General features: G+C 41.8%; 1 protein-coding gene across 4 annotated transcripts in view; it reads left to right on the forward strand.

Annotated features, from left to right (window-relative positions):
- SBK1 (SH3 domain binding kinase 1) overlaps positions 1-22,470 on the forward strand; it is a 59,207-nt gene extending 36,737 nt beyond the window's left edge. The window contains exons 1-4 of one of the 4 annotated variants that reach the window (XM_063430538.1): positions 5,896-6,625; positions 18,474-18,676; positions 21,026-21,228; positions 21,559-22,470. In XM_063430538.1, coding sequence (XP_063286608.1) covers positions 6,513-6,625; positions 18,474-18,676; positions 21,026-21,228; positions 21,559-22,338 — 1,299 coding nt within the window. In that variant the 5' untranslated portion in view covers positions 5,896-6,512 and the 3' untranslated portion in view covers positions 22,339-22,470. Of the gene's footprint in view, positions 1-5,895; positions 6,626-9,608; positions 9,631-9,705; positions 9,808-18,473; positions 18,677-21,025; positions 21,229-21,558 lie in introns of those variants that run through there. The other 3 variants (XM_063430541.1, XM_063430540.1, XM_063430539.1) reach the window with 3 other exon arrangements.
- The last annotated feature ends 449 nt before the right edge of the window (positions 22,471-22,919 follow it).

The raw sequence follows: 22,919 nt of genomic DNA on the forward strand, positions 1-22,919 counted from the left end.
AGAGACGTTGATCGGCTGTTGGACCTGGTCCCTGGCGTGGTGGTGGTGTGGTCGGAAATGGTCCCCCGTTTCACGTGGCGGCACGCCAGGGATCCAGCTGCAGTGGCTCGATGCAGGGGTAAGGTTAACAGGGCGATGGCGAGTTTTGTGCGGCGAGTGGGGGCCATTGTAGTTCGGCATAGGGAACTGGAGGACATGCTGCCGGGCTATTTTAGGAGAGACGGGGTACACTTGTCAGACGTGGGTTGTGACTTGCTCAATCTAGGCTTTCAGGAAGGGATTAGCTTGGCCCTGTTTCAGGGTGGTGGGGGGCGCACATGTCCTTAAGGGATCAAGTCATGTGCTATGGCGGAACAGGGCGTGTTAAAGCCAGGAGTTAGATGGAATTGGGAATGGACAGGCCAAGGCCTAGGCTGGAGTAGGCCAGATGGATTAGAGTGTTGGTAGGTTCAAGCTCTTCGGTGGCTACGAACCTAGGGGGTAGGGGTGTCTGGGTACACCCCTACAGTTAACAGATGGTTGTGGGGCCTCTCTGGTAGGCCGTGTGTTACTGGTTATATGTTAAGTGAATGTTAATTATTGTTCAAAAGATAGGGTCATTGTCAGGGGTATTGTGCGGGGGGATAGTAATATAATGTTAGCTGGACAATGACCCTAAATTGTTAATTTATTTATTTATATATTTAATAATTAATAAAGCTGTGGACGTTATAATCCAACAGATAAATTCGGTGTCAGTGTTTTATTTAAGGTAAACTAAAATAGCACCTGCCGAATAACGACGGTGCATATGTCATGAAGCCCATGGAACAGTGAAACAGGGGAGTGGGCCTTGACAAGGCCAGGAAGTAGGCAGGTGGAAAGTTATGGGATGTTTAGGGAGGGGCTAAGTAGGGGAGGAGTCAGGTAGTGTAAATAGGCGGCCATCTTAAGTGAGGAGCCAGTTAATCTAAATTGCACTGACCTGTCACTTGTCCCACCCACCCTCCCTATAGTTGAGTTTTGATCCCGTTTGGTCACAGCGGCGGGAACAGGGCGTGTTAAAGCCAGGAGTTAGATGGAATTGGGAATGGACAGGCCAAGGCCTAGGCTGGAGTAGGCCAGATGGATTAGAGTGTTGGTAGGTTCAAGCTCTTCGGTGGCTATGAACCTAGGGGGTAGGGGTGTCTGGGTACACCCCTACAGTTAACAGATGGTTGTGGGGCCTCTCTGGTAGGCCGTGTGTTACTGGTTATATGTTAAGTGAATGTTAATTATTGTTCAAAAGATAGGGTCATTGTCAGGGGTATTGTGCGGGGGGATAGTAATATAATGTTAGCTGGACAATGACCCTAAATTGTTAATTTATTTATTTATATATTTAATAATTAATAAAGCTGTGGACGTTATAATCCAACAGATAAATTCGGTGTCAGTGTTTTATTTAAGGTAAACTAAAATAGCACCTGCCGAATAACGACGGTGCATATGTCATGTACCAATGTAAACGTCTATTGCATACATTGAATCCGAGCTGTGGCCCTCTGTAAGCCATCATTCAGAAACTTTTAGAATCAGTAAATTTGTCATTTTAAAACAAAGCTGGAATTTCAATTTCTTCCAATGCCCTTTTTACAATGTTGCCCAAACATCTTTGTATCTGGCAATAGGACAGCCCAGCTTGAGAGGTGAGAAGCAGAGGTCCAACGTGTGATTTAGTAGCACTCCATTGATTTGGGGGGCGCTGCTGGGCGGGAGTGGCTGACTGGGAGTGCTGGGGTGAACTTGTGAGTACCAATAGCATTTGCTGGGGTGAGGCATTGAAGAACTGCCCCTTCCAGAACTCTGACAGTTCTGCTTTAAAATATTATAATTACTATCAAAATACACGTCAATCATAGAACACAGGCCCATCTTCTAATCAGCTCTCAAAACCATTCTAATAGATTGCCTGTTCAATGGCTGCTCGGGATTTATCTCCCCACGTCAACAGAAAAAATACTGCCGTGATGAGATTTCCAGGACTTTCCTGAATCAATAGCACTCTCTGCAGCTTCTTCACGTATTTTAAAATTAGCTGCACCTTTTACATTCTCTTCCCTATGATAGAGAGAATTCAGTATGCCATCCCCAGCTCGCTGCTAGCCTTACGGCTGTTATAAAAGGTCCAGAGAGATCATTCACTAAACACCACATTTTATTGCATAAAATCCAAATTTAGGCAAAAATAGCCGATCTTGAAAGGTTTTCCAACTTATAGTCACAGTTCGGCTATTTTAACCTGAATTTTACCAATGTGGATTTTATTCACTAAAAAAGTCCTGCTGGTAAATACGGCAAAGATTCACCCGTACCGGAGTGAATGTCAATAAATCTGCTCTTTTCATCGCGGTTAACACCATCACCCCAACTAACACCAGAAGCATGGCCTAAATAGCAGCACCGTAAACAGCGTTTAACCATTGCAATGCTGTACGGAATGCTGTCACTCAGAATAATATGGAACATCATATATCCAACACACGTACACTCAGGGCCGGCGCTACCATAGGGCGCACCAGCCCTGGGGGCGCAATGTCAGGATGACCGGAAGGAGGGAAGCGCACTGCGCTCCCCTCCAGCCGGTTACTATTTGTAGCGTGGCCGAGCCCAGAGATTCCCGCCCGCGGAGCCCAGCCTCTGCCCGCCCACCTCCTACCCTGGTGTCTGCCGACTGCCGCAGGCTGTGTGGAGGGGGCGGGGATATGACATCATATCCCTGCTCCCTGTGTACCGCACAGCGCGGCTGGCGCCCAGTGATGGGGCTGGGCTGCAGGACTCCACAGAGCCGGACAGCATGCACCCAGGGGACAAGATTGAACTGTACAAATGTAAGTATGTATGTCTCTGTCTGTCTGTATGTATGTCTCTGTCTGTCTGTATGTCTCTGTCTGTATGTATGTATGTAAGTCTGTATGTCTCTGTCTGTCTGTATGTCTCTGTCTGTATGTATGTATGTCTGTCTCTATGTCTCTGTATGTATGTCTCTGTCTGTATGTCTGTCTCTGTATGTATGTATGTCTCTGTATCCATGCATGTATGTATCTGTATGCATGTGTGTAACTCTGTGCCTTTATGTCTCTGCATGTACGGATGTATGTATGTGTCTGTGAGTCTCTGTATGTCTTTGTATGCATGTTTCTGTATGTACGTGTCTGTATGACGGGTTGCCTCTCAATGTATGTATGTTTGTATGTGTCTGTATGTCTTGTTTGTATGTTTATGTATGCCTGTATGTACTTATGTATGTTTATGTATGCCTGTATGTCTCTGTATGTACGTATGTGTATGTATGCCTGTATGTCTTTGTATGTATGTCTCTGTATGCCTGTATATATGTATGTGTCTGTATGGCGGTGTGTCTCTGTATGCATGCATGTCTTTGTATGCCTGTATGTATGTATGCCTGTATGTTTCTGTATGCCTGCATGTCTCTGTATGTATGTATGTATGTGCCTGTATGTCTTTGTATGTGTGTTTCTGTATGCCTGTATGTCTCTGTATGCCTGTATGTGTCTGTATGACGGTATGCCTCTGTATGTATGCATGTCTTTATATGCCTTCGTGTCTCTGTATGCATGTATGTCTTTGCCTGTGTGTCTCTGACTGTATGTGTCTGTGTCTGTATGTCTCTGTATGATTATTTCTGTGTTTGTATGACAGCGTACCTGTGTGACTGAAAAATGATGCCTGAGGCTTGGGAGGAAATACACACAGGTGAAGATGCATTTTTTTTTTTTTTAAAGGAGGGTGAGGGGCGCCAAAATGCCTCTTCGCCTGTGTAACTAAAAATCCTAGCACCGGCCCTGCGTACACTCACATCGGCAGTAAATGTTTTGGACACTTACATTTTGGATACCAATCCAAGGTTGCCTCTTTTTACGGAGGAATGTGTGTAACAAAGTGCTTAAAGGATGGAAGTGATTTACAGGCAGCTCTATACACTTGTGTGGAAATATCCTCAATTCCACTAAGCAAATTTGTAGATTATGGTGCGGTGTAAGTGACAAAGACCTACACCTGTAAGTGGAGCGCTCAAACACATATACAGCTTACCAAACGTTATTTCGTTCAATGGTGCAGTATGAAGTACATGTCAAGGAAAATACAAAAAGATACAATATAGTGCAAATGGTATTTAAAGTGACAATGCAGGAATAATAATATCGTAGTGAACTGTACACTCACATTTCAAGGAGCCTGTATATAGAAACACTGGCTCCGTAGTGAGGCTTGTGTGCTTATTATGGTAGAACCACCCTTCCACTTCGACTTGAAGAAGTTCTCAAAGACATAAAGAGAGAATGGAGCAATGTGTAGGTTGGGACAATAAAAACACAGGTGTATGATCGTAAATCTGGTGCTCACCTGGTCCTGAGCCTATGGGTCCCGGCTCTAGGTATATATTTGGTGCCAATTTAAATGGGGATGGCACTGCCCCTGTGAAGATTCTTTGGAGGCTCCAAAAAGGACTTGAGCAGGATCTTGAGTAAAGTAACAAATTTATTGGTATATAATAAATTAAAAAATAAATGTTTAAAAAAAGTCCTCAATAAAAGTCCTTTTTGCCATTTTAAATGACTTTTATTGAGGACTTTTTTAAACATTTATTTTTTAATTTATTATATACCAATAAATCTGCCGTTACATTCTATGTTTCTAGGATTGAATTTATTTAATTTATATAACCTTTAGCGACATTCAGATAAAAAAATAATATAGTTCGGATGGTATGAAACATGTCTAGCAATGTACGGTGAAAAAGAGAGGGCTACATGAAACTGAACAAAAAAATATTGTCTAATAATGAGGTACAGAAGAATAAGGGTATTTACAAAAAAAAATACTAAATTCAAAAAAAAGGTTAAAACTTAAAAATACAGACTGTGAGAGATACAAACCTACAAGATTTGTCATTTAATCAGAGTATTAATACTGGTTTTCTTACAGCGAGAATAGCATAGCAAGGTCTGTAAATGAGATATACAGCTGTATCTGAAAATGGATGTATGCACACACAGATATTATTGACGGCTACCCAAGGAAAAAAGACGACAGGGATGCACACATCCTATTGTTACCTTAGATAAATAAATATATGCTAGGCGCCCCCTAGTGCTGAATGGGTTAAGGGAAGCCCAGCGCACCTGCTGTTAAAGAGGCAGTGCTCACTCCCAGCTCCCTCCTCCCGCATGGTTGACCTAGAAACCAACATCTAGATTCTAGTACCCGGTGGTAGCCAATCACGTGATAGGAGAAAGGATTGGAGATGGAGAGGGTACAGCTGAGAGTCTATTGGTGGGAGGGAGTAAAAAAAATAGAAGGATTGGGTGTAAGTCGTAAAGATGAGTTGGATGGATGGATTGATACATTTAAAATATGAAATACCATTATAATGATAAAAATAAAAGCATGGGATATATAAATATTTTTTAAAATTAATATTAGTATTTATATAGTGCCAACATATACCGTAGCGCTTTACAGTAATACATTGGGGATATAAAACATATAATATAATCGAAATGCAACATATGTTTAATACATGTACAGTTTGTATGTAATGATATAAACATACCTGATGTAAGATACTGTTACACAGTGAATGTGCTAATTGTTGTTATTGTTACCACATTCTGTGACAATCGAGAGCTGCTCGGACAGCTCCATCCCTGTTATTTTAAGATGCAGATAGTCGGTGGAGATGATGTTTTTATTGATGCAATAGTGAGAATGATAGGGCTATGGATACAGTCTAAAGGAAAAGAGACAGAGTGAGACAGACAGACAAGAAGACAGTATCTTGGAGATAAAAGGCAGAAAGAGGAAGGGGCCAAGTATCTGTAGACAAAAGAGGTGTGTTTGGAAGCAACTGGAAGAGTTAATGAGATGAGTGGAAAAAGAGGGAGAGAGGGGGGTTATTAAAGGACAGAGGGAGGTGGTGAGTTAATGATGGAGAGATGGTGAACAAGGAATAGGGAAGAGCAGCAGAGGTAGGGACTGGCCAGCCACAAAGAATAAATAGAGAGAGAGGAAAAAAAGAACGTCTAGGAGAAAGCACAGAGAAACAAAGAGCAGGAACAGACAGGAGAAGGAGAGAGAGAGAAAAGGAAAGGACACAGGAAGAGAGAGACAGAGGACGCAAGGAGAGAGACAGGGAAGGTAGGGGGAGAATGAGAGAGGAGAGGGGAGGGAAAATACATTAGAGAGCAGATCAGGTTGAGAGAGTACAGGCAGAGATTAGAGACATCAGACGGAGGCAGTAAGACTGACAGGGCTTGGGAGAGATAGATGGTGAACAACGAACGAGAGACAGCGGACGGAGGGAGAGGAGGCTGAGCTTCCTACCACCCAGACAATAAGCTGTTACCAGGCAGGGGGACTGGGTACCGCAGGTGCAAGGCTCCCCGCAGATAGAGGACAGGTCAGGACACGGGAGGAAGGCCCAGCCTATGTGAAAGCCAGGGAGGGCAGCTAAAGGATGCGGCTATCTGATGAATAGACGGAGGAAGGGTACAGACATAGGAGAGGAGCCAGCAGGAGAGAGGGTCGGACACGGGATGAGAGAAGAGGCAGGTTACCCCGCATCCGATTGCTACCAATACAGGTAAGACAATTCACACCTGCTCCATTAACACCTTCAATGCCGGCTCCTAGCATTGTTAACCTCTTCCTCACCCGAGCACTGCAGAAAGAGATGCTATTGGCCCTTTCTTGCCATAGAGACACCGCTTACCACTCAGTGAGCTTACTCCGGGGACCTGTTTTCCATTGAACCATTAACTCTTAGAGGGACACACTACAAAACAACCCCTTTGCCTGCCACACGGCACATTGCTTGCAGGTGACCACACCATCCAATTATAAAAAAAAAAAAAAAAAGCATACTTCATTGATGCACTGGATACAATGAGGACTGCAGTCTGTCTATACAATGATTGTAGCCCTTCAGTGTGTACATTTTAAAATTCTCTTTATAAACAGGCCATTTGGTCACCTTACATTGCACCACTAGGTTATTCCTTACCGAATATGCAGAATATTAACCCTTTGCTCTAGATTGTAAGCTTGTTGGAACAGGGTCCTCATTAATCTATTGTTCCTGTCAAAATTTAGAATAGTTTGTTTCATTTATTGTTAAAATCCCCGCCTTTGTAATATTGCAAGGCGCTGCGGAATACGTTGGCGCCATATAAAGGCGAATAAGAATAAGAATAATAAGACTTATTCTTGGATGTCCGAACATCATTACTCCTATTAATCCCTATCGGGGAAGGATATTCTACATTAGCCTGCTCTAAATGCTTGCTTCTAAGTACCAGTAATGGCCTGCAGAGCATCACTCCATTAACCTGTATCTGCATTCCTGCAGAGCATCTCAAGATGGAATTCAATATACCTTGCATTAACCCTTTATTAACAATAGGCCCACTGGACACTGGTCAGTTTGGGTCTGAGTTGATCTGGGCTCCATCAACAAAGGGTTAACAGAGACCCCCCTCCCTACCCCCTCCTTATACATAGTTAATTAACTCTTTGTTGTAAAGTCTGGGGGAATGTCACACAACAAACTGGTTTCACTGTAACACAGCATCACATTACCAGCCCACGGGCCATAGCTTTTCATATCCTGGAAATTCTGCTCCCAGTTATGTTTGTAGTGGGATTAACTCTTTCCTTGCCACAGGCAGCGTGCACACTTTATACGATAGCCATGGGGTCACACCAGTGGACTGTAGCCTGGTTTGTGATCACACAAACACACACACACACACACACAGAGGGCCACTTTGTAAAGGATATGAATGACGCCTACAGAGATATGCTGTGTATGTATGTTTAAGTCCCACACTGCAGCAAAGTGCATTGTTTGTGTGATGGAATAATGTAATGTGGTTCTTTGTGTGACCGCCTCTCATACACATCTCGGGGCCTATTTAGTAATTGCAGAATCTGCTATGGCAAAACGGTCTGTTTTCGTTGGGCTCCATCTGCTTCGGTTTGTTTTGGGAAATCTCACTGAGGTTTCGCTTTGTACACAATACACCAAACTCCAACCGAATGGCTCCTTGCTATTTACAAATGGATCTATAGCTCCAATGAAATTAATTTGAGAATAGCTCAAATTGCAATCTAATATGTGTACACACAGGGAGTAGGGATACCCAGAAGTCTGACTGCCTTCAAAACCTCCGCCACAACTCTTGTAGCCGATACTGTGACAAATTAACTCTTGGGGGGGGGAATAAAATGCATGTCATTAACCCCTTAAGGACACATGACATGTGTGACATGTCATGATTCCCTTTTATTCCACAAGTTTGGTCCTTAAGGGGTTAATGAAGGACAAGGGGTTAGGGAGCCCCGCTGATATCATGACAGTGCTGGTACGTCTTCTGCCATAAAGGGGTTAATACCTTTAGCAATTCCAATGTTCCATTCCCGAGGGTTACATTTAAAAACGTTGTCGGCCATTTTGAAAGATGACCTGATGCTGACATATACTTTATTGTCTCAAGGCTTAAAAAAAAGGAAGGGAGGTAAAAAAAAAAAAGTTAGTCTAGTAAAATAAAATGAACATGCAGTAAAAAATAATCTCAGATGTAAAATATATCATTAGTTTCATGCATAGGTTACATAATAGGCATTTAACTAAATATATTTTATTTTAAACGTTACCATTTATTATTAATATTATTTCTTTTTTTACATAACGCCAACCTATTCCATAGCGCGGGTGTTTATAACATGTCAACACACACAATAATCGCTAGCTGTCTAGCTGCTATAGGCTAAGGGGTTTATTCACTAAACTCAGAAGAATTGTGGAACTTAGACAAGGGAAATGTAAATTTCAGGCCCGAGTAATCTAGGTGGAAAAAACACCCCCACAGTCGAATTGGAGAATGATTCTAATTCAGCTATTTTGACCTAAAATATACTGTATTCTCTCCTCACGTTTGCAATATAGTAAAATAAACCAATATTGGCTACATTATTGAAAGATATGTATGTCCATATTAAGAGATTTAAACTTCATTGCCTGGTCTATCCGAGAAGGCCTTTCCTTTCTTGCTTATAATATTTAATGTGACAGACTGCAAAGAATGAAACAAAAATATATATTCTTTAAAACTTAATTTAAAAAAAAAAAAAATTAAATTAAATATAAGGAATTCTCTGCTCCTTCTGGGCCTAAATAGGTAAATCATTTTATAGAGCAGCATAATCTGTACCCATTTGGTTTTGGCTAATTTCAAATGCATGCTGTTATTTGAAACATGTTGTTGCCAACAATGTGCAACGCTGCTGCATAGGCAGGCGCCATATAAATAAACAGTCTACGTGCAGAGCAGCGAGGCTTTGTATGCCTATTGTTTGTATCTAATCTAATCCTTAGAGGTTTATTCAACAGTCATTGGAAACCTAGCTAGATTAACCACGAGGTAACGTATGAACGGTTGCCTAGGGGCCCTTAGTGCCATGACAATACTTGGCTAAGCTCGGCTCCATTCACCATCTCTCTGTTGAAGAGTGAAGGGATGATACAATACGGTAACCTTCCTAAGGCCCGAGGGATCGTAATCCTCCTCTGATTGGGAATCTGCCGTGGTAGGATCAGTTTGCTATTCCCTGCTGTACGTCTGTGCAGGTGTGTACAAGCTCGGCTGCTGTCTGCCGCTGGGTGTGAGCAGAGGTGTGGCTGCGTGTGGCTGCCTCAGAATTAGCATGGGCTGTGGAGGTATAGAATATGTGCCAGACCTTCCGTGTACACCCTGATATGTCTCTGTAAGTATGTAAATGTTTCCTGGCCTTAGCACCGTTATACGATTAAGAGCACGTTCATCACAGTGACAATCCTTCCCTTAGCAAGCTCACATCTCTGAGTTCTATAAATCCTATAACTCTCAGCTTTTTTGGATTATCATTCTCACTGCACAAAACCGGAGTGCCAAGAGAGAGAGAGAGAGAGAGAGAGAGAGAATAGATAGATATGCATTGCTTACATTCACGACAACTGACTTCCAGAATTTAGACAAAAAAGTTCAAAGTAAAAGCTTTCAATTTGGCCTAATTCAGACTAATTTTTACCAAAATGTTGTGAGTCTATGCTTCATGTATAGATTTTTTGTTTGGAAAATACATTCTTGCTTGCAATATGATTTTGTATGTGCATACACTGTGTAGCTTACTGGACATACAATAATTTGAGGTTTATGTACTAAGCAGTAAATAGCACCCAATAGAAAACGGAATTACAAAATTTAGTTCGATAGAGTTGAGTTTGGTTTGTGATTCATTTCACTCTTTCGTGATTGACACCATTTTGGTCTGAGTAGTCTGGGATTTAATTTTTTCTTTTCACTTTTTACAAACATCGTTCATTAGATATTCCACACCTGTATGTTTTTATGTTATTTCTATAATGTATCGATACCGAGTGAAAATACAGTTTGATGTCAGTTGTCTCAAACATACTTTAAGAACATTTAAATTTTACTCTACTTTAATTCTTTATTTTATTGTGCAAGAAGTAACATACATGCATGCAGTACCACGACAGCATTAGCAGGCTTAATAGAACAGTGTTATACATGTGTGACATTTGAGATAACTGCACATTTTATAAATTTTATGGGTCAAGAGTAATACAGATATATTCAATGGTAGCTACCTAAACAGGCTAGTACTAATACGTGATGGTGTCGGTGCAGATTGACAGTTACAATACAAGTTTGGTAAAGAGTAATAGGTTTGAGTAATGTGAGTCTATGCTTGTACTGACACTTGTGATGCTGGGATAGAACGTTGGTTATATGTGTCATATATGATTGTTACAGTATGGTTTTAAGCAGCTGGAAACAGTAGATATTCATCTCAAGCTAGGTATATGTTACGTAAGCTTAATCCAAACCAACAATTCTGCTATGCTAACCACATTTTACAAGGGTTAAATAGACATAGATAGTGCTGTGCATGAAATCAAAACATAAAAATGATTTTTGCAAGTTGGGCTAGGATAGTCACTGGGTCAGTCCTGTGGATGAGATCAGATAAAGTCCAGAGTGTTCAAGATTATGGAACATATTCGAGTTGGGCTGTGCATTAGGGGACCAGTGTGGGTTTGTGTGGTCCATACCCTGTGCTGGCAGGCTGTTTGCGCCTCAGAAGGGAATCCAGGATGGAGGTGCAGCCATTGCAGTCGTTTCCAGGGCGTTTAAGGTGTGCCCAGTGGAATGCTGATGCCCTCCACAGGTATAAGGGTTTTCTTTTTTCAGCCTAAAATATGTGATGTAGGCATCCCTTTGGTCTGCTCAATGTGGTCAGCCAGCACTTCTCTGGGGCAGGTTTCTGTAGAGGTCGGATGGCGTTGGATGGCTGCCTCTGCAGCAGGCTCCATCTTGCTGGCAGGTCGCACATCTGGCAGGCGTGCGGCAGCCATCTTGGGGGATGCCGCCGGAGAGTGTGCCGCAGCAGAATGCTAGCTTACGGCCCTGCTTGGAGTGATGGTAGTTGCTTGGGCAGACCGGGATAACCCCCCGGTCCAGAGGGGGGGGGGACGCCAGACGCCGTCCGGAGACCCGGGAGAGCAGCTGTCTCGTCCCGCCTCAAGCTTCTACGTGCCTTGGGCCTTCGTCGGGCAACTGTAGGTGCCGGGCTGATTCCTAAAAAGGTATCCCCTCGTAGCTCTGGATCAGGGGATCGTCGTGATCTGCTTTGCGGGTGGATGGGGTGTGTGAGCCCCCAGTTAGCCCCGAGTTTCCGGCCCCAAAGCGGGAGCTCAGACGGAACATGTCTGATCCCGTCGGCGGTCCGGCCCCGCCCCAACATTTTCATTTTAAACCGTTTCGTATCGAAGTACGTAAGTAAGTCAGTGCGAACACCACCATATTTGGGACTGTTACTGGTTAATCACCATCATTTTTTTTACATTTAAACAAGTAAACCGTTTTAATAACATTTTAAATGTTGAAAAAAACGTGTCAGTTACACTAAACGGGGGTTTATTCTCTCATTCGGAATTTGTGGAGAATTGCCAGAAGAATTACAAATTATAGGTCCAAATGTGCCCTGTTAATTCTCTATATCTTAATTTAGCAAATAACACCCAGCAGTTGAATATGTTATTAGATTTTAATTCAGTTTATGATAACTATTAGATTTCTCCATGTAAACACTTGTCCGTGGTCCTGTACAAGGTATACTAGTAGTATACACTAGATGTGCATTTATCGGTATCTAAAATCTTGCCGTATTTGAGTACACTGTCAGGATTCCACTCCAAATGTCTATGAACTACATTTCCCAAGATGCTCAGCCAGCACTCGAGGCCCCAAGGTGCTCTATACAGCCATGTATTAATTATGTGGATAGAGACAATAAAAGGCTGTGTGTACTTCCATTTGCAGCCTTTCTGTGTGTGTTTTGTGTGTAGACAAAGATTCGCATTTTGTGCACTGCGATTTCATTCGGCCAGTGTGTGTACTTAGATGACCCTGCTATTGTGTGCTGTGTAGACATGGCTGGGTACAGATACTACACCCAGTATTTGTGCTGTGAATACAGATATCATTCTGCATTTTGTTAATCTGTACAAAGAAAACATGTACATGTCAATGTCAGCCTCCTCTGAGTGTACATGTATTAACCGTTTAGCGCCTGTACTATTTGCAGAATGTTACACTGTTAAATATGTGTAGACCACGGATAGACCAGGTGTTTTGGACTACATCACCCAGAATGCTCTCACATCCATAGTGCTGGCAAAGTCCATCACATTTGGAATGCCAAAGGTTTCTTACCTTAGTGTAAACACTGATTAGGGCTGATCTAAAGCACTGATGGGCCTGTGGCAACGCTTCTCTGGTAGCCACCTCTCTTTTAGTAGTGTGCCTGACCAGCGATGGGGTATATTTATAAGTGACCCAGCCAAGGGCGGATTATTTGTGCCTAGTTTCTAAACCTTAGCATGTACGGTTCTCTATTTTTCTCCAGCCCTTCTTCCTGATAGTGGACCCTGTGCGTACAGGCATGGCTCCGTAATTCGGTATTCTCGTTTGTGTGCACAGACTATGATATATTTGTTCTGAGCATCCTGACATGATATGATGCTGTCATAGATGCACGCAGACCTGAAAGCCATGTATCTGCATTGCATGTACACACATAGCAAATCCAACATAAAAACCACAGGCCAAGCACAATATGGCCGTATAACGTGCCATCAACACGCTTTCTGAGATCTGTGATTTATACAGCTTTTAACCCCTTAAGGACACATGACATGTGTGACATGTCATGATTCCCTTTTATTCCAGAATTTTGGTCCTTAAGGGGTTAAAAAGGCCCGTATATGTGCTAATTCCCTCGGGTATATTGTATGTGCAGACATTACAATCTGTATCTGCTCTGTGTAGACAGAAATAACACAACTCTGTTCCTATGCTGTGACAACCGACAGCGTATCCCTGTACGTGTGCTGTGGATAGTGCCATTCTGGGCTGTGTAGTGTTAATCCCTGCTCAGGCGATATATGAAATATCTGTTCAGGTGTGAGACCGACAGCAATTTGTGAACCTGAGACTTTCCTAACAACTACACTATAGCAGGAATTTAATCTACTCCTATGTGTGGCTCACTTCCCCCCTGCAGGGTGACACTATGACAAGAGAACGGACTGTACTCTGATTCTGTGTATCACAGGGACGGGAGAGACACTAATTCTATATTAACTCTCTGCAAGCTGTCGCACAGTAATAGGAGGAACGTGCTGGAGCCAGCTGGTTGGGAGCACATTAACCGTGTGAGCGAAATCAATGAGACACTGGCTATACTCCGAGATTAGGCATCGCTGAGAAGTAATCAGCGCGCATTAATTCAGCAGAGCTAGAACTGTCTGTACACCAAATGAAAAATAGAGAACTTCTTGTACGTTCTCCCTAAAGCGTGGTCACGTGTAGTCTTCATATATTTGTGATCAGGCTACCAAGCCGAATGATGGTGGGTAAAGTAAAGAAATTGTAAAGAAGTCCAGGGCGGTATACCAAAAATCGACATGGCGTGTGAGTCTGAAACACGGTCAGTCTCGGCAAATTGATCAATTAGGGTCTTAAAATTAATGGTCGGTAACACAGACAGCATCCTCCGGTGTTGTTGGAAAAGAGAGATGGATATTTAAACCATGCACACAACGTCCCCAGCCCGCATGAGTACAAACTATTTATCAATGGATGGATGGATAAATGGAATGACAGAGAGACAGAGAAACAGACAGACAAACAGGTAGGTAGGTAGGTGATAGGTAGGTAGATGATAGGTAGGTAGGTATGTAGGTAGGTAGGTAGATGGTAGGTAGATAGATAGATAGATAGAAAAATGAAGACAGACATGTAAATTTAAAGTGAGGGAGCGTTTGTTCAAAATGTAAAATACATACAGAGAGCGACAGCCAATGTGAAATGCCAGATTGAATTTTTAAGAAGCCAAGAAAGCAATGTATTCATAGAGATTTTGATCGCTGGGCGGAACAGATGACAGCCATCTTTGGCTTTTAATTTAACTCAGTTCGGTAAAGTGCATTTGCTGCTGTTCATAATATTATTCAGTAAAAGTCGATTTTACAAAACATCACTGCTGAACAAAGTCAAAATTGAGCAGGAGAGTTCATTGCTAAATTCGCTGTTGATGACTGCAGTATTTAGCAAGCGGCGTTAAGTGGACCGACGGCCTGCGGACAGAATCTCGGAATAGGCGGGGCTTAACCTATGATGTCACACACTTGATGCGCTAGGACGTCAGCACAGAAGTGCCGCTCATATTTAGGATCTTTCCATATTGGAACCCAGAATCATTTAAATTAAACACAATCCGGTTGTTTTAATTGACCCTATAAAATACGAAGCCTAAATGCGCTTAGTCACAGTACCAACCTCAGAATGGCCCTAGAAATTTCACAAACCGTTAGTCAGTGGTATATAAAAAGGCAGAAAATTTGGCAGTCAAATAAAATGGCGTTCTATGGTAAATCCGAAATCTGCAGTCAGTAGAAAGAGTGTAAAATGTGATTGTTGTAATTAAATCAAATACAGAAGATTGATCAAAATTTCTTAAACAAGCAATTTGGAATATGGATTTTAACATATTTTACCAAATGATATTATTCTGAGAACCTTTGAATACCCTAGCGTTATTATGTATGATGGATAGCCCGTTACAGCACCCCACCGCCTGCTAGAGCATTTCATCAAAGGTAAAGAGACCCTCTACAACAACGAGCAAGCAAGGAAGGAGCCTGGAGGACGCATTGCACAAAGGAGGACTGACTACATGTTCCTCTATCCTGGCACAGACCGGAGATAATCCCTTGGACGCAGATACAAACAACAAATGATACAGGGAATCCTCTGGCCTCTAACTGTGGTGAGATCTAACCATTAAACACTTGGAGTAATAACTACTTATAATCATCAGTGTACACACATTTGGACTGTAAATACTTTTTTCATTTTTTTCTCATTTTTTCTTATTTTTTTCTTTTTTTACTGTTTTATTTTTTGGACATTTTCTTTTTTTTTTCACATATATTTTTTCTATATTACTGATGAATTTTTCTGTACAGTGTATATAAGAGATAGAGGGCTCTCTATCATATAGTGCCTCTGTGCACTTTACTTGATTATCTATTGCGGTTTATATTGGGGGCTTTCTGTATATATTAATTATTGTTTAGGTGCAATGGTAGGATTGTAGATATATTTTGTTAGTCATCAATTATACCTTTATGATATTCTATTCGCTTTGATTATTTAAATAAAACTATTTTTGCAAGAATTAGCTTCTAAGCAGTATTTATACAGAGTGCGGTATCCTTTTTTGTTGTATATGTATGATGGATAGACTGGCTGCCTTGCCAGCCAATCAGGTGAACCCATGCACAGTCTGCGCATGCGGAGGCAAAAATGCTCAGGGTAATTATGTACACACACTATATTTGGGGTTTATTCCCAAACACCAAGTCATGGTGGATTTAACCCCTTAATGACACAACTTCTGGAATAAAAGGGAATCATGACGGAATATATCCGTCGTCTGTCCTTAAGGGGTTAAAACTGACCTGCACAGATATTTAGACTCTAATAGCTGTTGTAACGTTTTCTCAATCAACTAAACTTTTTTGTTAGCTATATTTTATTACCTATTAGCTAAATTTAGAAATTAGTTTTTTAATCACCTACAGTCCCATGTCTAGTGAATAAAGTAATTTATAGAGGATTTTCTCTGGTGCCCCTTGAAGGACAGTAAAATAAAACATTTGGAATGATGAGATACGGGTTTCAAAACAGGACTGTCACACCAGATCCAGGACACTTAGGTGGTCTGATATGGCTACTTCAGTCTTTAAAGAAACTCTAACTTGTCAGGATTTAATGATAACCTTAATTCAGTCCTCTGTATTCATATAGAGATTAACAAAAGAAAAATACTTTAGTATCAAATGATTTTATCATGCAGTCAGCTCTAAACTGTTAAAGAATGTGTCAATGTATCTCTTCTCCTCGCCCCAGGTCTTGAATTCTGATTTGTCCTTGTCCCCTCTCCGCTAGTCTCTTCTTTCTTTCAAAGATCTCATTTCACTTTTTTTATTCATCTTTTTTTCCCCATCCTTTCTCCCAAGCCCAGCTCTGACCTTTTCATTCTGTCTGCATGTGTCTTTTTGTCCCACCTAATCCCTCACTGGCAAGTCGTACCCGACAGGGAAAAAGACAGCAGAGTACAAACTGATTGACTACTAAATAAAATATAATTGGAAGAGTCTGTGTCTGCATGTCAATGTTCTAAAGTAGAATGTCAGTTGGCCAATGGGATTTCAGCCGGTGGAGTTTCTAACTTCCGTTGGGTATGAACAATTTAGGCTGAAACCCTTGTAAAGCTCAATGCCGGCCTTTGACATTTAATTTGCCTAAGGTTTGTGTTCCCACTGGTCATTTTTCATGATCAATGTCATGACTGTACCCAACTGTCCTCTGGAATCAGAGATTCCTAGGTCACTCGGCACTTAGGGTTCGCAGATCCATCATGTGGTCCTGGACGCATATCATTTCTAAATGCTGACGGACAGCACGAAAGCGCCGTTATTGTGTATGTATCCTTCATATGCAGCAAGAAAATAATCCGTGAACTTATTCGGGCAACTCCATTGGGTTTTCTGCATTTATTATACATACTGCAGGGCATCGACTTTATATACAGCACAACAATGAACTGGAATATCTGCATTGACCAGTAAACACGGGTAAAGGGTCTTCAAGAGCCCCCCGTTCTTTTTTGTCCAATCAGCTCCCATATTGTCATCTAGATAAGGCCCAAGTCTTTACATTCTTATAATTATGTTGTCCCCGTGAGAACATTTGACAGATGACGGGAGCACAAGGTAAGGAGCAATTTAATGCATACATAATTAGGGAAATGTGCATCTTTAGCAGGACTGGCTCCGAGGAGGTAGAATGTGGAAGCCAGAGTGACTTCTTCTAGGAGATGGGTAAGGTGATGTATCCATAGACCTTTAGATTTTATGCCTTTCTTGCATTATTTCAATACATTAGGTGGATGTCATCTACATACCCTATAGCAGTACACTGTTCTCTAGATTGTAAGCTACTTCGAGCAAGGTCCTCATCGAACCATCGATCCTGTCGGAATTTGTAATAGTTTGTTGCTAATATTGTAAAGTGTTGCAGAATAGGTTGCACTATACAAATGCTAGTAATAGCAGCTAACCATGCAGAACTAAAGATGACTACCAACTACATTTCCCAAGATTCCTGCTGTCTGCAGTGCCAAAAATAGCCACCGCTGTCTTACAGATTGTATAGACCAGATGTAGAACTACAACCCCGTCAATGCATTGCACTCTATGACCTGAACATTGCTTCGAAGGCCGGGTTTGTAGGTCAGGTGTTGGGAACTTTACACTTGGCCTAAGGACACCGTAACTTTCTGTGCATTCTGATAACATGCATTATTTGGAACAAATAAAATGTGTGTTGATTGCAAGGATTCAAATATCAATCTGTGATACAATAAAAAGAGTTATATAAAGACTACGCAATTATTCACTAAATTGTGACCTGCAAAAATCCAAAATGGAAACATTTATGTAAAAATAACAGAGTTGATAATTTTTTTCCAGATGACTTATTTTTACCTAAATCTTGCCATTTGGAATTCAGTAAATAACCCTGTATGTCTTTATATAAACAGGCTGACCGTACCTGTATGATGTAGAACTGTGAAGGTTAACCTCTAGCACGGCAACAATGTGGATGTTGTGTCCCATAATTCCCCGACAACTTTAGTGGCAGTGGTTAGCCATCCCTGTTACTGGAAATGTGTCTTCTATTGTTATTATCTGACTTGTGTCATGTTACAGTGAAGTACTTTGTGTTTCTCCGCAGTGTGAGTATGAGTGCGGGGTCTGTGGAGCAGGAGCCGGCCCGGAAGCTGGGGTGTTGTGGAGTGCCAGTGATCACAGAAGACATGCAGGCCCTGGCTATACGCAGCCTGTCCGGGAATGAAGTGCAGAAACATTACGAGCTGATTCGGGAGCTGGGCAAGGGCACGTATGGCAGGGTGGAGCTGGTATCCCACAAGAGCACAGGTAACATTGTCCAAATTAATGACGTATATTTATATAATTTATTTATTTAATTGGTTAACAAGGTTATTTACTAAAATGAGAATTCATAGTGATTTCAAAGTGAATTTCATATTTAAATGATACCTGTAATAGTTACCTACATCTAATTCTCATTTTAAAGAACAAAACATTTCCTCTATACATTGTACTAGCAAATGTATAGATTGGGAGAAAACCCTATTTTAAAAAAAGTATTTCTCCCACTTCTCAGTCAAAGCATTGGCATAGACTCTATGCCAACCATTTGACTGACAAGGGAGAGCAGAAAGGAAGTCCTACAGACTCTAACAAGCAAGCTACCACAGCACACACTCTATGGTTGCTATTAAAGGTTCCCAGCCTACTCTGCATGCACTGAATAGGGAGTATGAGTTATAGGAGTATAGTTCTCTCTGCAGAGTCATAGTCTAATGATGCACTTGCACTGTGCTACTGAAGTTCCCTGGGGTTCCCGGATACGACAGGACCCCAAAATCATGACACTTGGGAGGGCCTAAGAAATTACAAAATAAAAGCAGTCTGTGAATTTTCAACCAGAGAGTCGTTCTCTGGACTGAGAAATCTAAGGAAATCCAATCACAGGCCTAAATCTCCAAGCAAGAACTACTGAGCTGAAAATGTATTCAAGATTTGCCATTTTGGCCTTAAGTTAAGATTCCCTTGGCCAGTTTGTGACAATTACCACTTTAGTGAATAATCCCTTGGTTCTCAATCTAGACCTGTGAGTATTGATCCTGTAATTTAACCTGAGATCAAGATATAGCAAAGATAATACTTTTCTTTAGGTTTTGGGGCGGTAAAGAACAAAAGATAGTGAAGTCTTTTAGAAGAAATGTGAGCTTTCATTGCCATAAAAGGTGTGCTTAGATAATCATCTTACCTCTGGAAACCTTAACTTGCCCTTTCAATATGGCCTGGAGATAAATATGTTCAAACAACATCAGAACATTAGAGTTTGGTAAAAAATATTCTCTACTCGATTCAAAGCAGATCTGTAGAAACACTAGAACATATGCAACACGAATAGTAGTTTTGGCTTCTCCATATTATTATCAGAGAAGGATTAATATAACACTGGACCCTAGGCAGATTACCCCATCATTCTACCATTCTATCATTCTATCATTCACTTACATTTTCCCCCATAGTTGTTGAAGGCAAGCCCCATTTTATACAACCTCCAGGTCTCTGCCTTCTCTTCCATCAATCTTATACCGGTAGACTTTGGAATCCATGATGGAAGGACTCATTTTGCAGAAGACTGCTCTCGCCACCAGGTTTTTAGGGTTTAAGATAAAGATTTTTATTATTTTACCCTAAAACCAGTGAAACAGGAATACATGCAATGGACTGAAGTCCAGTCTGGGGTTTCACTACTGGAAGACAGTCTGAGAGTTACAGGGATGTTTTTGTAGTAAAATGAGCGTTTGTTATTCTACAGATTTTTTTATTTTTTTGTGAAACTGTTATACATTACTCAGCACAGTACAAACATTTTGTGTTACGCCCTCACGCTACCACTACCACAAGTCTGGAATTTCTTCTCTGCTTATAACCCTCCGCTTTCCTCCTCTATAGTTTCTTCCCAATTCACTTTAAGAGTACACTTTAATTTTGTTATTGCGCATTCAAGGAACACAATCATACAGACTCCAAAGATACTACAGACAATTTGGCCCTACCTGTTTTACAATGCTCCAGACAGGGGTGCTGAGGAAGCAGATCAATTCCTTAGCCAGGTTAGGGGTTCCCCTGAGATGCTGAGGCAATGATACCCAGTTCATTGAGGGGTGGACTAGTTATTTAATCAACTTTGTTTAAAGGAGCACTATAGGGTCAGGAACACAAACATGTATTCCTGACCCTATAGTGTCTAGCCCCCCTGGTCCAATCTTGCCGCCCTAAATATAGCAAAATCTTATCTTTATTCCAGTCTGCTGCTGGCTCTGCCTGTGATCTGCCTCATTGGCTGACATCATCAGAAGTGTTGTTCTGAGCCAATCACAATGCTTTCTCATAGGAAAACATGGGATTGGCTGAGCTTGTCAAGGAGGCATATCAGGGGAAGAGCCAGCACAAGCCAAACACAGCTAATAAAACTGTGGAATTTTATGTATCTTTAGTTGGTTTTAGGCGAGAGATACATTCCTCTCTAGGTAATACTTTACAAATCTATTTAAATATGTATTCTGAGGGAGATATATATATATATAGGTATATTCTGTTTTGTTGACTTAGGTAATTAATTCCACTGCATGTCTGATTTAAAGACCGGATGGTTCTAAGATTCTTTATCACTCTCCAAAACAGGTAACAAGATGGCTCTAAAGTTTGTAAACAAGAACAAGACCAAGCTGAAGAGTTTCCTTCGGGAGTTTAGCGTGACCAGTGCTCTGTCCTGCAGCCCTTTCATCATCCGGGCCTTCCATGTTCTTTTCCAGACAGAGGATTGCTACGTTTTTGCTCAAGAGTATGCCCCCGCTGGGGACCTCTTCGATATCATACCTCCACAGGTGATACATCAGGGGGGACATGATGGGCTTTACAGATTTTGTAATTATTATTTATAACAAGCCAAAAAATCCACAGAGCAATACAATAAAGGTAGCAATAGTTACCAACTAGTATGACATAGTAACAGGACGTACTACATAAATTTAACAATGCCCAAGTTTTTTTGTGGGCTGGGGGGTCCTCCATACAGAGTCTTGATTTGTATATGTATGTGCAGACATATATTAGCACATGTGGATGCTGTCAATGTGTAATGTATTTTCTAGAAACATAGCACTCTGTTTGTCGCCTCTTCTTTTTCTAATTGTCTTTTTTTGCCAACTCACCAGGTGGGTCTTCCTGAGGACATGGTGAAACGTTGCGTCCAACAGCTTGGTTTAGCTCTTGACTTCATGCACAGTAAAAGTTTGGTTCACAGGGACATAAAGCCTGAGAATGTCCTTCTGTTTGACCGTGAGTGCCGACGGGTGAAACTAGCAGACTTTGGCATGACCCGTAAAGTGGGCTGTAGAGTGAAACGGGTTAGTGGTACCATCCCATACACAGCACCTGAGGTGTGTCAGGCTGGACGTTCTGAAGGGTTTCCAGTAGAGACAAGCTTAGATGTCTGGGCTTTTGGGGTACTCATCTTCTGCGTCCTCACAGGCAATTTTCCATGGGAGTCCGCATCACCAGGGGATGCCTTCTTTGAGGAATTTGTGCACTGGCAGAAGGGACGACTGCCAGGTTTGCCTTCCCAGTGGCGTCGCTTTTCAGACAATGCACTACGAATGTTTCAACGCCTGCTGTCACTGGAGTCAGAAAAAAGGAGCCCAGTCAAGGAAGTGTTCTTCTACATCAAATATGATCTGTTGTCTGAGGCAAGACGAAGACCTTCCTATCGCTCACGTAAACAAACAGGAGACAAGTTGCCACCAGTGCCCCAGCGCCATGAAAACCCAACTCCCCTCAAGAGGACAATTCTTACAGAAGGAGGCTCCTCACCACGTGCTCCTCATTCTCTGCCAGAACCTGGCCAACCATCTACCGGTGCTGGCAGGATGGAAGGACGACAGGACAAGAGCAAAGCTCAGATGCTTCTAGCCACTGCCATTGAAATCTGTGTGTAGGATGGTTGTTCATTTGGATTTTATGCCTGATGTCATTGACCGTAGTGAAGGTCACCTCCTATCGAGGACTTTAAACAGGTTTGACCACAAAGGAAATGAGTGCTCTAGAGCCTACAAGCAAAAAAAAAAAAATGGAGGTCAGTCTGATGCAGGCATAGGCTTAACGAAAGAAGTAACTGATATTCAATATTATCTTTTGGGAGGGGTTGGGGAATTGCGAAGCACTTTGATCCAACCTTGGTATGTGAAATATTAGATTTAGTGACTTTATTCACTTTTGTTCCCATCTGTGTTGGGATTGAAAGACTAAGCACGGTGCAGCTGTGCAATATAGACTGTAGAATGGACTTTGCCGGTGAAATGTCAGATGCCCACAGACTGAAGCACCACGCAGGTACAGAATTGGGCAGTATAAGTGTAAAACATCTTCCTCCACCTACAACAAAACACTAAGTACACCAATACTATGAAATAAACAGCACAGATAGGGCTAGGGCAATCAAACCAACTCAACATTGCGTTGCCTGGCAAATGTCCAAAGCTCCTTATCAATCTCAGTCCAGGCAAACCCTCTACTACAT

The sequence above is a fragment of the Pelobates fuscus genome, chromosome 8 (genome assembly GCF_036172605.1).
Source record: "Pelobates fuscus isolate aPelFus1 chromosome 8, aPelFus1.pri, whole genome shotgun sequence".
NCBI classification, from domain to species: Eukaryota; Metazoa; Chordata; class Amphibia; order Anura; family Pelobatidae; genus Pelobates; species Pelobates fuscus.